The 14,200-nt window shown below is 44.5% G+C and overlaps 1 protein-coding gene across 5 annotated transcripts in view; it reads left to right on the top strand.

The window, feature by feature from the left end:
* LOC112224722 (AT-rich interactive domain-containing protein 4B) overlaps positions 1-14,200 on the top strand; it is a gene marked incomplete at its 5' end in the record, with an annotated part of 111,647 nt that overhangs the window by 31,990 nt on the left and 65,457 nt on the right. For all 5 annotated transcript variants that reach the window (XM_042305691.1, XM_042305690.1, XM_042305688.1 and 2 more), the window contains 4 exon segments: positions 2,447-2,523; positions 6,179-6,321; positions 8,625-8,697; positions 13,733-13,827. In XM_042305691.1, the coding sequence (XP_042161625.1) occupies positions 2,478-2,523; positions 6,179-6,321; positions 8,625-8,697; positions 13,733-13,827 (357 nt within the window).

The raw sequence follows: 14,200 nt of genomic DNA, 5'->3' as shown, positions 1-14,200 counted from the left end.
GCAAACACCAAGACGGCCATCAAGGAACTTCACTGGACTGTATGCAAACTGGAAACCATACATCCTGAGGCTGCATTTATTGTAGCTGGAGATTTCAACAAAGCAAATTTGAGAACAAGGTAACCTAAATTCTATCAGCATATTGATTGCACTACGCGCAGGGGTAATACACTCGACCACTGCTACTCTAACTTCTGCGATGCATACAAAACCCTCCCCCGCCCTCCCTTCGGCAAATCCGACCACGACGCCATCTTGCTCAGACCGTCTTATAGGCAGAAACTCAAACAGGATGTACCAGTGACGAGAACGAGTCAACGCTGGTCTGACCAATCGAAAGCCACGTTTCAAGATAGATCACGCGGACTGGAATATGTTCCGGTCAGCCTCAGAGAACAACATGGACCTATACGCTGACTCGGTGACACATCACTGGACACGTTTATAAAGAAGTGTATTGGAGATGTTGTACTCACTGTAACTATTAAAACCCTAACCAGAAACCATTGTTGGATGGCGGCATTCGCGCAAAATTGAAAGCATGAACCATGGAAAGATGTCTGGGAATATGGCTGAATACACACAGTGTAGTCATTCTCTTCCGTCTGCTGTCCCCAAATGCTTGAAGATGTCCACCATTGTTCCTGTACCCAAGAAGGCAAAGATAACTGAACTAAATGACTAGCACTTACTTTGTAATCATGAAGTGCTTTGAGAGACTAGACAAGGATCATATCACCTCTACCTTACCTGCCACCCTAGACCCACTACAGTTTGCATTCCGCCCCAACAGGTCCACAGACGATGCCATCGGCATCACACTACACACTGCCCTATCCCAACTGGACAAGAGGGATACCCATGTAAGAATGCTGTTCATTGACTATAGCTCAGCATCCAACACCCTCCAAGTTCATCATCAAGCTGGAGGCCCTGGGTCTCAACCCCGCCCTGTGCAAGTGGGTCCTGGACTTTCTGAGGTGAAGGTAGGATACAACATCTCCACTTCGCTGATCCTCAACACTGGGGCCCCACAAGAGTGTGTGCTCAGCCCCCTCCTGTACAGCCTACAGGGAGAAGGTGAGGGCACTGGTGTCAGGAAAACAACCTCTCACTCACCATCAACAAAACAAAGGAGATGATCGTGGACTTCAGTAAACAGCAGAGGGAGCAGCCCCCATCCACATCGACGGGACAGTAGGTGGAAAGACAAACTGAATTGGTCCACCCACACAGACAGCGTGGTGAAGAAGGCACAGCAGAGCCTCTTCAACAACAAGGTTGCCACAAGAAAAGGGCAACCTTGTGTACTTTAACCATTTGTACATTGTTACAACACTGTATATATATACAGTGCCTTGCGAAAGTATTCGGCCCCTTGAACTTTGCGACCTTTTGCCACATTTCAGGCTTCAAACATAAAGATATAAAACTGTATTTTTTGTGAAGAATCAACAACAAGTGGGACACAATCATGAAGCGGAACGACATTTATTGGATATTTCAAACTTTTTTAACAAATCAAAAACTGAAAAATTGGGCGTGCAAAATTATTCAGCCCCTTTACTTTCAGTGCAGCAAACTCTCTCCAGAAGTTCAGTGAGGATCTCTGAATGATCCAATGTTGACCTAAATGACTAATGATGATAAATACAATCCAAAGTTTTATATCTTTATGTTTGAAGCCTGAAAAGTGGCAAAAGGTCGCAAAGTTCAAGGGGGCCGAATACTTTCGCAAGGCACTGTATATGTATAATATGACATTATATATATATATATATATATATATATATATATATATATATATAATATATGACATTTGTAATGTCTTTATTGTTTATTGAAACTTCTGTATGTGTATTGTTTACTGTTAATTTTTATTGTTTATTTCACTTTTGTATATTATCTACCTCACTTTGGGGTTTGTGTGGATACTGAGGGGGTTTGTGTGGATACTGATGGGGGTTTGTGTGAAACTGATGGGGGTTTGTGTGGATACTGATGGGGGTTTGTGTGGATACTGATGGGGGTTTGTTTGTGATACTGATGGGGGTTTGTGTCGATACTGATGGGGGTTTTTGTGGATATTGATGGGGTTTGTGTGGATACTGATGGGGGTTTGTGTGGATACTGAGGAGGGTTTGTGTGGATACTGAGGGGGTTTTGTGGATACTGATGGGGCTTTGTGTGGATACTGATGGGGGTTTGTGTGGATATTGATGGGGGTTTGTGTGGATACTGATGGGGGTTTGTGTGGATACTGATGGGGGTTTGTGTGGATACTGAGGAGGGTTTGTGTGGATACTGAGGAGGGTTTGTGTGGATACTGATGGGGGTTTGTGTGGATACTGATGGGGGTTTGTGTGGATACTGATGGGGGTTTGTGTGGATACTGATGGGGGTTTGTGTGGATACTGATGGGGGTTTGTGTGTCTGTTTGTTTCAGCAACACAGTGCTGAGGAAGGACGTAACGGTGATGGACACAGACTCTCCACCTAAAGCTGACGCAGGGCTCAAGCAAGGTGAGTTAACACTTTGCACAGAGGAGGGAGGAGGAGGGAGGGGAGGGAGGGAGGTGAAGGAGAGGGAGGAGGAAGGAGAACGAGGAGGGAGGGGAGGGAGGACGGAGGAGAAGGAGAGGGAGAAGGAGGAGGAGGGAAGAGGATGGAAGAGGAGGAAGGAGGAGGAGGAGGTAGGAGAAGGAAGGAGGTCCTCTAGCATAGAGAAACCGCCTGGGACCACCTGAGGCTCAGTCGGTAGAGCATGACGCATGCAATGCCAAGGGTTGTTGGTTTGATTTCTGCTGGGGCCACATACAGTGGGGCAAAAAAGTATTTAGTCAGCCACCAATTGTGCAAGTTTTCCCACTTAAAAAGATGAGAGAGGCCTGTAATTTTCATCATAGGTACACTTCAACTATGACAGACAAAATGAGGGAAAAAAATCCAGAAAATCACATTGTAGGAACTTTAATACATTTATTTGCAAATTATGGTGGAAAATAAGTATTTGGTCAATAACAAAAGTTTATCTCAATACTTTGTTATATACCCTTTGTTGGCAATGACAGAGGTCAAACGTTTTCTGTAAGTCTTCACAAGGTTTTCACACACTGTTGCTGGTATTTTGGCTCATTCCTCCATGCAGATCTCCTCTAGAGCAGTGATGTTTTGGGGCTGTTGCTGGTTAACACGGACTTTCAACTCCCTCCAAAGCAACAGCTCCAAAACATCACTGCTCTAGAGGAGATCTTGGTTCCTTCCCTATATATGTCACTCCCTTTGGTTCCTTCCCTATATATGTCACTCCCTTTGGTTCCTTCCCTGTATATGTCACTCCCTTTGGTTCCTTCCCTATATATGTCACTCCCTTTGGTTCCTTCCCTATATATGTCACTCCCTTTGGTTCCTTCCCTATATATGTCACTCCCTTTGGTTCCTTCCCTATATATGTCACTCCATTTGGTTCCATCCCTATATATGTCACTCCCTTTGGTTCCTTCCCTATATATGTCACTCCCTTTGGTTCCTTCCCTATATGTCACTCCCTTTGTCTCCTTCCCTATATATGTCACTCCCTTTGGTTCCATCCCTATATATGTCACTCCCTTTGGTTCCATCCCTATATATGTCACTGCCTTTGGTTCCTTCCCTATATATGTCACTCCCTTTGGTTCCTTCCCTATATATGTCACTCCCTTTGGTTCCTTCCCTATAAATGTCACTGCCTTTGGTTCCTTCCCTATATATGTCACTCCCTTTGTCTCCTTCCCTATATATGTCACTCCCTTTGGTTCCTTCCCTATATATGTCACTCCCTTTGGTTCCTTCCCTATATATGTCACTCCCTTTGGTTCCTTCCCTATATATGTCACTCCCTTTTTCTCCTTCCCTATATATGTCACTCCCTTTGGTTCCTTCCCTATATATGTCACTCCCTTTGGTTCCTTCCCTATATATGTCACTCCCTTTGGTTCCTTCCCTATATATGTCACTCCCTTTGGTTCCTTCCCTATATATGTCACTCCCTTTGGTTCCTTCCCTATACATGTCACTCCCTTTGTCTCCTTCCCTATATATGTCACTCCTTTTGGTTCCTTCCCTATATATGTCACTCCCTTTGGTTCCTTCCCTATATATGTCACTCCCTTTGTCTCCTTCCCTATATATGTCACTCCCTTTGGTTCCTTCCCTATATATGTCACTCCCTTTGGTTCCTTCCCTATATATGTCACTCCCTTTGGTTCCTTCCCTATATATGTCACTCCCTTTGTCTCCTTCCCTATATATGTTACTCCCTTTGGTTCCTTCCCTATATATGTCACTCCCTTTGGTTCCTTCCCTATATATGTCACTCCCTTTGGTTCCTTCCCTATATATGTCACTCCCTTTGTCTCCTTCCCTATATATGTCACTCCCTTTGGTTCCTTCCCTATATATGTCACTCCCTTTGTCTCCTTCCCTATATATGTCACTCCCTTTGGTTCCTTCCCTATATATGTCACTCCCTTTGGTTCCTTCCCTATATATGTCACTCCCTTTGTCTCCTTCCCTATATATGTCACTCCCTTTGTCTCCTTCCCTATATATGTCACTCCCTTTGTCTCCTTCCCTATATTTGTCACTCCCTTTGTCTCCTTCCCTATATATGTCACTCCCTTTGTCTCCTTCCCTATATTTGTCACTCCCTTTGTCTCCTTCCCTATATATGTCACTCCCTTTGGTTCCTTCCCTATATTTGTCACTCCCTTTGGTTCTGTATCTGTAAAATGTATGCATGCATGACTATAACTGGCTTTGGAAAGAAGCATCAGTTAAATGGCTTTTATCATGATATGTTGTATTATTATAAGGTTTTGGTGTTCACAGGGTCAGAGTAGGACTGATAATCCACATTCATTGTTCAAATCTCCCACTTCCTGTCCATGTCATGTAGTTCATTATCTAAAAGACCAAACTGATTGGAGATCAGCACTGAGATGCTTTGGCTACATTTACACAGGCAATCCAATTCTGATCTTTTGCCACTAATTTGTCTTTTGGTCAATGAGATCAGATATTTTGCTAATAATTGGGCTGCCTGAATAAATTCAGCCTTTGTGAATATAGGGCATGATCTTATGTCACTTCTCTCAGACCTGGCAGAGAGAGCCGGGAGGAAGAAATATAAAATCCATGTTCTGTGCTCCGCTGGGGCTAAGGTGTCTGCTGCCACCTCAGAATCCAGTTCTGTTTGAAAAGGTTCCTGCTGCCAGGAACTCTCTCTCTCTCTCTCTCTCTCTCTCTCCTCTCTCTACTCTCTTCTCTCTCTCTCTCTACTCTCTCTCTCTCTACTCTCTTCTCTCTCTCTACTCTCTTCTCTCTCTCTCTCTCTCTCTCTCTCTCTCTCTCTCTCTCTCTCTCTCTCTCTCTCTCTCTCTCTCTCTCTCTCTACTCTCTCTCTCTCTCTCTCTCTCTCTCTCCACTCTCTTCTCTCTCTCTCTCTACTCTCTTCTCTCTCTCTCTCTACTCTCTTCTCTCTCTCTACTCTCTTCTCTCTTCTCTCTCTCTCTCTACTCTCTCTCTCTCTCTCTCTCTCTTCTCTCTCTCTCTACTCTCTTCTCTCTCTACTCTCTTCTATCTCTCTCTCTCTACTCTCTTCACTCTCTTTCTCTGTCTGTCTGTCTGTCTGTCTGTCTGTCTGTCTGTCTGTCTGTCTGTCTGTCTGTCACTCTCTCTCTCTCTCTCTCTCTCTCTCTCTCTCTCTCTTTCTCTCTGTCTCTCTTTTCTCTCTCTCTACTCTCTCTCTTCCCTCTCTCCCTCTCTCTCTCCCTCTTCTCTCCCTCTTCTCTCTCTCTACTCTCTCTCTCTAGTCTGTCTGTCTGTCTGTCCGTCCGTCCGTCCGTCCGTCCGTCCGTCCGTCCGTCCGTCCGTCCGTCCGTCCCATTTCTGGGATCTTTTATTTCAGCTCATGAAACATGCGACCAACATGTTCCGTTTATATTTTTGTTCAGTGTGTGTATTTATATATATATATATTTATATATATATATATTTATGTTTTTGATTTTTCAAAGTAGACACACTTTGCCCTGACAGCTTTGCACACTCTTGGCATCCTCTCAACCAGCTTCATGAGGTCGTCACCTGGAATGCATTTCAATTATTGTGTGTGTCTATGTGTGTCTGTGTGTGTCAGTGCTGGATGCGGCTGTGGAGTTTGTGCATCAGGCGGTGGTGCCCGGCTCCTGGAGGACTGAGGTGAAAGACGAGAGTTCCACAAGTGAGGAAGATGAGGAGGAGGAAGAGCAGGAGGAAGAGGCCAGTGAAGAGGAGGATGAGGTAATCATGTCACATCAACCTGCTGGCTGCTGAGTAAAGCGAGAAACTCACCAGGGGGAGGGGGGAGCAAGCAAGCAGAGCGAGGAGGTTGGAAAGGACAGGCAGAGCAGTGACTGTATGCTAGAAGGATAGTCCATGTTTCCAGTCATCTTTGCTGATAGCAAGGTTGTTTCCTTAAGTGGATGAGTCTGTCTGATTTAGCATGTACGGTAAATCCTCAACTGTTAGCTACCTCTTTTTCAATTCAAGTGAGCAAGAAAAGAGTGAATAATGACATGTCTGTTGTTTTGTGTGACTACAGCACCAGCGACAATACGCTAAAATAGAGACCTTCAAATTGAGCGAGGCGTTAAAGTGGACGACCCGCCCCCCCCGCCCGGCTTGGGTTGGGTCATTATAATTCAAAACAATGCATTCTAAAATAATCACATAACGCCTCACACGCTCACCCTTAGTGAGTTTAACACATTGGAGAGATGTGAGTTTAAGCCATTGGAGAGATGTGTCCTTTAGTGAGTTTAACACATTGGAGAGATGTGTCCTTTAGTGAGTTTAAGCCATTGGAGAGATGTGTCCTTTAGTGAGTTTAAGCCATTGGAGAGATGTGTCCTTTAGTGAGTTTAACACATTGGAGAGATGTGTCCTTTAGTGAGTTTAAGCCATTGGAGAGATGTGAGTTTAAGCCATTGGAGAGATGTGAGTTTAAGCCATTGGAGAGATGTGTCCTTTAGTGAGTTTAAGCCATTGGAGAGATGTGTCCTTTAGTGAGTTTAAGCCATTAGAGAGATGTGTCCTTTAGTGAGTTTAAGCCATTAGAGAGATGTGTCCTTTAGTGAGTTTAAGCCATTGGAGAGATGTGAGTTTAAGCCATTGGAGAGATGTGAGTTTAAGCCATTGGAGAGATGTGTCCTTTAGTGAGTTTAAGCCATTAGAGAGATGTGAGTTTAAGCCATTGGAGAGATGTGAGTTTAACACATTGGAGAGATGTGTCCTTTAGTGAGTTTAACACATTGGAGAGATGTGTCCTTTAGTGAGTTTAAGCCATTGGAGAGATGTGTCCTTTAGTGAGTTTAACACATTGGAGAGATGTGTCCTTTAGTGAGTTTAAGCCATTGGAGAGATGTGAGTTTAAGCCATTGGAGAGATGTGAGTTTAAGCCATTGGAGAGATGTGTCCTTTAGTGAGTTTAAGCCATTGGAGAGATGTGAGTTTAAGCCATTGGAGAGATGTGAGTTTAAGCCATTGGAGAGATGTGAGTTTAACACATTGGAGAGATGTGTCCTTTAGTGAGTTTAAGCCATTGGAGAGATGTGAGTTTAAGCCATTGGAGAGATGTGTCCTTTGGTGAGTTTAACACATTGGAGAGATGTGTCCTTTAGTGAGTTTAAGCCATTAGAGAGATGTGTCCTTTAGTGAGTTTAAGCCATTGGAGAGATGTGTCCTTTAGTGAGTTTAACACATTGGAGAGATGTGTCCTTTAGTGAGTTTAAGCCATTGGAGAGATGTGAGTTTAAGCCATTGGAGAGATGTGAGTTTAAGCCATTGGAGAGATGTGTCCTTTAGTGAGTTTAAGCCATTGGAGAGATGTGTCCTTTAGTGAGTTTAACACATTAGACAGATGTGTCCTTTAGTGAGTTTAAGCCATTGGAGAGATGTGTCCTTTAGTGAGTTTAAGCCATTAGAGAGATGTGTCCTTTAGTGAGTTTAACACATTGGAGAGATGTGTCCTTTAGTGAGTTTAAGCCATTGGAGAGATGTGTCCTTTAGTGAGTTTAAGCCATTGGAGAGATGTGAGTTTAACACATTGGAGAGATGTGTCCTTTAGTGAGTTTAAGCCATTAGAGAGATGTGCCCTTTGAGTTTAGGCGTTAAGTTGGCACAGAAGGGGCGGCAGAGTAGCCTAGTGGTTAGAGCGTTGGACTAGTAACCGGAAGGTTGCAAGTTCAAATCCCTGAGCTGACAAGGTATAAATCTGTCGTTCTGCCCCTGAACAGGCAGTTAACCCACTGTTCCTAGGCCGTCATTGAAAATAAGAATTTGTTCTTAACTGACTTGCCTGGTTAAATAAAGGTTAAAAAAATAATAATTAAAAAGGGCAATAAATCAGTTTGGACAGTTTACGAGAAAAGGGCTCCCCCAAGGTTAAATTCTAGGACCCATTTGTTCCGCGCTGTAGATAAATGATATAGAAAGAACTATAAATCGGTCAAATAGTATAAACATTGTCCAGGATAATGACGCATCTTTTCAGTGGGAGGAGCAAAGCTGAGCTCTTTATTGTTATTTCCTGTTCCTGTGTGCAGGAGGAAGTGGAGCCGTTCCCCGAGGAGAGAGACAATTTCCTGCAGCAGCTGTACAAGTTCATGGAGGACAGAGGTCTGCGGTTTATAGAATGAAACATTTCAACCCATTAACTTAATGTACCCACCCTGCACCTGACAGCAGAGGAGGCTGGTTTGAGGAGTGATAGGAAGCTGGAATGGAATAAATGGAACTGAAGACAAACAAATGATAACCGTTCCATCCCAGCCATTACAATGAGCTTGTCCTCCTATAGCTCCCCCCACCAGCCTCCTCTGCCCGACAGTTACTGGATGATTTGATGGTTTCTGTATTCTATCAGGAAGACATTGAGGCCATGGTCTCTTTTCCAAGTGTGCCCTGTACAATGCAATATAAATAATAACATTTTACACCTAAAAAATGATATACAGAACCAGTCAAAAGTTCGGACACAGCTACTCATTCCAGGGTTTTTCTTTATTTTTACTTTTTTCTACATTGTAGAATAATAGTGAAGACATCAAAACTATGATATAACACAAATTGAATCATGTATTAACCAAACAAGTGTTAAACAAATCAAAATATATTTTATATTTGAGATTCTTCAAAGTAGCCACCCTTTACATTGATGACAGCTTTGCACACTCTTGGCATTCTCTCAACCAGCTTCATGAGGTAGTTACCTGGAATGCATTTGAATTAACAGGTGTGCCTTGTTAAACATTAATTTGTGGAATTTCTTCAAACGCATTAAGAAGGAATCAGTTGTGTTGTGACAAGGTAGGGGGGTATACAGAATATAGCCCTATTTAGTAAAAGACCAAGCCCATATTATGGCAAGAACAGCTCAAAAAAAGCAAGGAGAAACGACAGTCCATCATTACTTTAAGACATGAAGGTCAGTCAATCCGTAAAATGTCAAGAACTTTGAAAGTTTCTTCAATTGCAGTCGGCAAAAACCATCAAGCGCTATGATGAAACTGGCTCTTATGAGGATCGCCATCAGAAAGGACCCAGAGTTGCATCTGCTGCAGAGAATACATTCATTAGAGTTCCATCCTCAGAAATTGCAGCCCAAATAAATGCTTCACAGAGTTCAAGTAACAGACGCATCTCAACATCAACTGTTCAGAGGAGACTGAGTGAATCATGGTCGAATTGCTGCAACGAAACCACTACTAAAAGACAGCAGTAAGAAGAGACTTGCCTGGGCCAAGAAACACAAGGAATATTCTGGCTGATCTCCGCTCTACTACCCCTCTAGAGACTGATGGAAAAGCATTTCAGGTGAAGCTGGTTGAGAGAATGCCAAGAGTGTGCAAAGCTGTTATCAAGGCAGAGGGTGGCTACTTTGAAGAATCTCAAATATACCTTGCGTTCCAAATGGCACCCTATTTCCTATATAGTGCACTACTTTTGACCAGGACCAATAGGGAATCCCATAGGTAGTGCACTACTTTTGACCAGGGCCAATAGGGAATCCCATATATAGTGCACTACTTTTGACCAGGGCCCATAGGGAATCCCATAGGTAGTGCACTACTTTTGACCAGGACCAATAGGGAATCCCATAGGTAGTGCACTACTTTTGACCAGGGCCAATAGGGAATCCCATAAGGTAGTGCACTACTTTTGACCAGGGCCAATAGGGAAACACATGTTTAAATCAAATCAAATGTATTTATATAGCCCTTCGTACATCAGCTGATATCTCAAAGTGCTGTACAGAAACCCAGCCTAAAACCCCAAACAGCAAGCAATGCAGGTGTAGAAGCACGGTGGCTAGGAAAAACTCCCTAGAAAGGCCAAAACCTAGGAAGTAACCTAGAGAGGAACCAGGCTATGTGGGGTGGCCAGTCCTCTTCTGGCTGTGCCGGGTGGAGATTATAACAGAACATGACCAAGATGTTCAAATGTTCATAAATGACCAGCATGGTCAAATAATAATAAATAATAATAATCACAGTAGTTGTCAAGGGTGCAGCAAGTCAGCACCTCAGGAGTAAATGTCAGTTGGCTTTTCATAACCGATCATTGAGTATCTCTACCACTCCTCCTGTCTCTAGAGAGTTGAAAACAGCAGGTCTGGGACAGGTCAGGGTTCCAAAGCCGCAGGCAGAACAGTTGAAACTGGAGCAGCAGCACGGCCAGGTCGACTGGGGACAGTAAGGAATCATCATGCCAGGTAGTCATGATCCTAGGGCTCAGGCATGGTCCTAGGGCTCAGGCATGGTCCTAGGGCTCAGGCATGGTCCTAGGGCTCAGGCATGGTCCTAGGGCTCAGGACCTCCGAGAGAGAGAAAGAAAGAGAGAATTCGAGAGAATTAGAGAGAGCATATTTAAATTCACACAGGACACCGGATAAGACAGGAGAAATACTCCAGATATAACAGACTGACCCTACCCCCCCGACACATAAACTACTGCAGCATAAATACTGGAGGCTGGAACAGGAGGGGTCAGGAGACACTGTGGCCCCATCCGATGATACCCCCGGACAGGGCCAAACAGGCAGGATATAACCCCACCCACTTTACCGAAGCACAGCCCCCACACCACTAGAGGGATATCTTCAACCACCAATTTACTACCCTGAGACAAGGCTGATTATAGCCCACGAAGATCTCCCCCACGGCACAAACCCGAGTGGGGTGCCAACCCAGACAGGAAGATCACGTCAGAGACTCAAGCCACTCAAGTGACGCACCCTTCCTAGGGACGGCATGGAAGAGCACCAGTAAACCAGTGACTCAGCCCTGTAATAGGGTTTGAGGCAGAGAATCCCAGTGGAAAGAGGGGAACCGGCCAGTCAGAGACAGCAAGGGCGGTTCGTTGCTCCAGAGCCTTTCCGTTCACCTTCCCACTCCTGGGCCAGACTACACTCAATCATATGACCCACTGAAGAGATGAGTCTTCAGTAAAGATTTAATGGTTGAGACCGAGTCTGCGTCTCTCACATGGGTAGGCAGACCATTGCATAAAAATGGAGCTCTATAGGAGAAAGCCCTGCCTCCAGCTGTTTGCTTAGAAATTCTAGGGACAATTAGGAGGCCTGTGTCTTGTGACTGTAGCGTACGTGTAGGTATGTACGGCAGGACCAAATCAGAGAGATAGGTAGGAGCAAGCCCATGTAATGCTTTGTAGGTTAGCAGTAAAACCTTGAAATCAGCCCTTGCCTTAACAGGAAGCTAGTGTTGGGAGGCTAGCACTATAGTAATATGATCACATTTTGGTTCTAGTCAGGATTCTAGCAGCCGTATTTAGCACCAACGAAGTTTATTTAGTGCTTTATCCGGGTAGCCGGAAAGTAGAGCATTGCAGTCGTCTAACCTAGAAGTAACAAAAGCATGGATTAATTTTTCTGCATCATTTTTGGACATAAAGTTTCTGATTTTTGCAATGTTACGTAGATGGAAAAAAGCTGTCCTTGAAACAGTCTTGAAATGTTTGTCAAAAGAGAGATCAGGGTCCAGAGTAAATCCGAGGTCCTTCACAGTTTAATTTGAGACGACTGTACAACCATCAAGATTAATTGTCAGATTCAACAGAATATCTCTTTGTTTCTTGGGACCTAGAACAAGCATCTCTGTTTTGTCCGAGTTTAAAAGTAGAATGTTTGCAGCCATCTACTTCCTTATGTCTGAAACACAGGCTTCTAGCAAGGGCAATTTTGGGGCTTCACCATGTTTCATAGAAATGTACAGCTGTGTGTCATCTGCATAGCAGTGAAAGTTAACATTATGTTTTCAAATGACATCACCAAGAGGTAAAATATATAGTGAAAACAATAGTGGTCCTAAATCGGAACCTTGAGGGACACTGAATTTTAAGAGGTCTAAAGAGGTCTTTCTACTGACACTGAAAAACACCAAAAGAAAGATGCCCAGGGTCACTGCTCACCTGCGTGAACGTGCCTTAGGCATGCTGCAAGGAGGGCTGCAGATGTGGCCAGTGCAATAATTTGCAATGTCCGTACTGTGAGACGCCTAAGATGCTACAGCGAGACAGGACGGACAGCTAGACCACGCGTAACAACACCTGCACAGGATCGGTACATCTAAACAACACACCTGCGGGACAGGTACAGGATGCAACAACAACTGCCCGAGTTACACCAGGAACGCACAATCCCTCCATCAGTGCTCAGACTGTCCGCAATAGGCTGAGAGAGGCTGGATTGAGGGCTCGCAGGCCTGTTGTAAGGCAGGTCCTCACCAGACATCACCGGCAACGTCGCCTTTGTACACAAACCCACCGTCGCTGGACCAGAAATGACCTGCAAAAAGCGCTCTACACTGGTGGTTTTGTCAGGGGTGATATTCGGTTTCGTGTTTACCGTCGAAGGAATGAGCGTTACACCGAGGCCTGTACTCTGGAACGGGATCGATCTGTTCCGTCAAGGTCTAGGGCGGTGTGTCACAGCATCATCGGACTGAGCTTCTTGTCATTGCGTTACAGGGAAGACATTCTCCTCCCTCATGTGGTACCCTTCCTGCAGGCTCATCTTGACATGACCCTCCAGCATGACAATGCCACCAGCCATAACTGCTCGTTCTGGCATGATTTCCTGCAAGACAGGAATGTCAGTGTTCTGCCATGGCCAGCGAAGAGCCCGGATCTCAATTTCATTGAGCACGTCTGGGCCCTGTTGGATCGGAGGGTGAGGGCTAGGGCCATTCCCCCCAGAAATGTCCCGGAACGTGCAGGTGCCTTGGTGGAAGAGTGGGGTAACATCTCACAGCAAGAACTGGCAAATCTGGTGCCGTTCATGAGGAGATGCACTGTCGTACTTAATGCAGCTGGTGGCCACACCAGATACTGACTGTTACTTTTGATTTTGACCCCCCTTCGTTCAGGGACACATTATTCAATTTCTGTTAGTCACATGTCTCTGGAACTTGTTCAGTTTATGTCTCAGTTGTTGAATCTTGTTCATACAAATATTTACACATGTTAAGTGTGTTGAAAATAAATGCAGTTGACAGTGAGAGGACGTTTCTTTTTTTGCTGAGTTTATAAACAATAAAGTAATGGGAAGCACAAACACAACGTGCGCAATACTTCTGAGATAATCTATACTGGGCTTTCAGGGACTAAGCGTTGGGTTGTGTTTATCCTCCTGTAGGAACCCCCATCAACAAGAAGCCCGTGCTGGGCTACAGGAACCTGGACCTCTTTAAGCTCTACAGACTGGTGCACCAACTGGGAGGCTTCCATGATGTGAGTACCACACATTTATCATGACGTTCATTGGTGTTCCACATCTTAACCCTCACTTCTAATTGGACCCTGTGATGTATTGATGTGCTGTAGTTCCCTGTGATGTATTGATGTGCTGTAGTTCCCTGTGATGTATTGATGTGCTGTAGTTCCCTGTGATGTGTTGATGTGCTGTAGTTCCCTGTGATGTATTGATGTGCTGTAGTTCCCTGTGATGTATTGATGTGCTGTAGTTCCCTGTGATGTGTTGATGTGCTGTAGTTCCCTGTGATGTATTGATGTGCTGTAGTTCCCTGTGATGTGTTGATGTGCTGTAGTTCCCTGTGATGTAGTTCCCTGATGATGTATTGATGTGCTGTAGTTCCCTGTGATG

This window comes from Oncorhynchus tshawytscha, linkage group LG24 (assembly GCF_018296145.1).
Source record: "Oncorhynchus tshawytscha isolate Ot180627B linkage group LG24, Otsh_v2.0, whole genome shotgun sequence".
In the NCBI taxonomy this organism is placed as follows: domain Eukaryota; kingdom Metazoa; phylum Chordata; class Actinopteri; order Salmoniformes; family Salmonidae; genus Oncorhynchus; species Oncorhynchus tshawytscha.
This window is presented reverse-complemented; position numbering and strand designations above follow the sequence as displayed.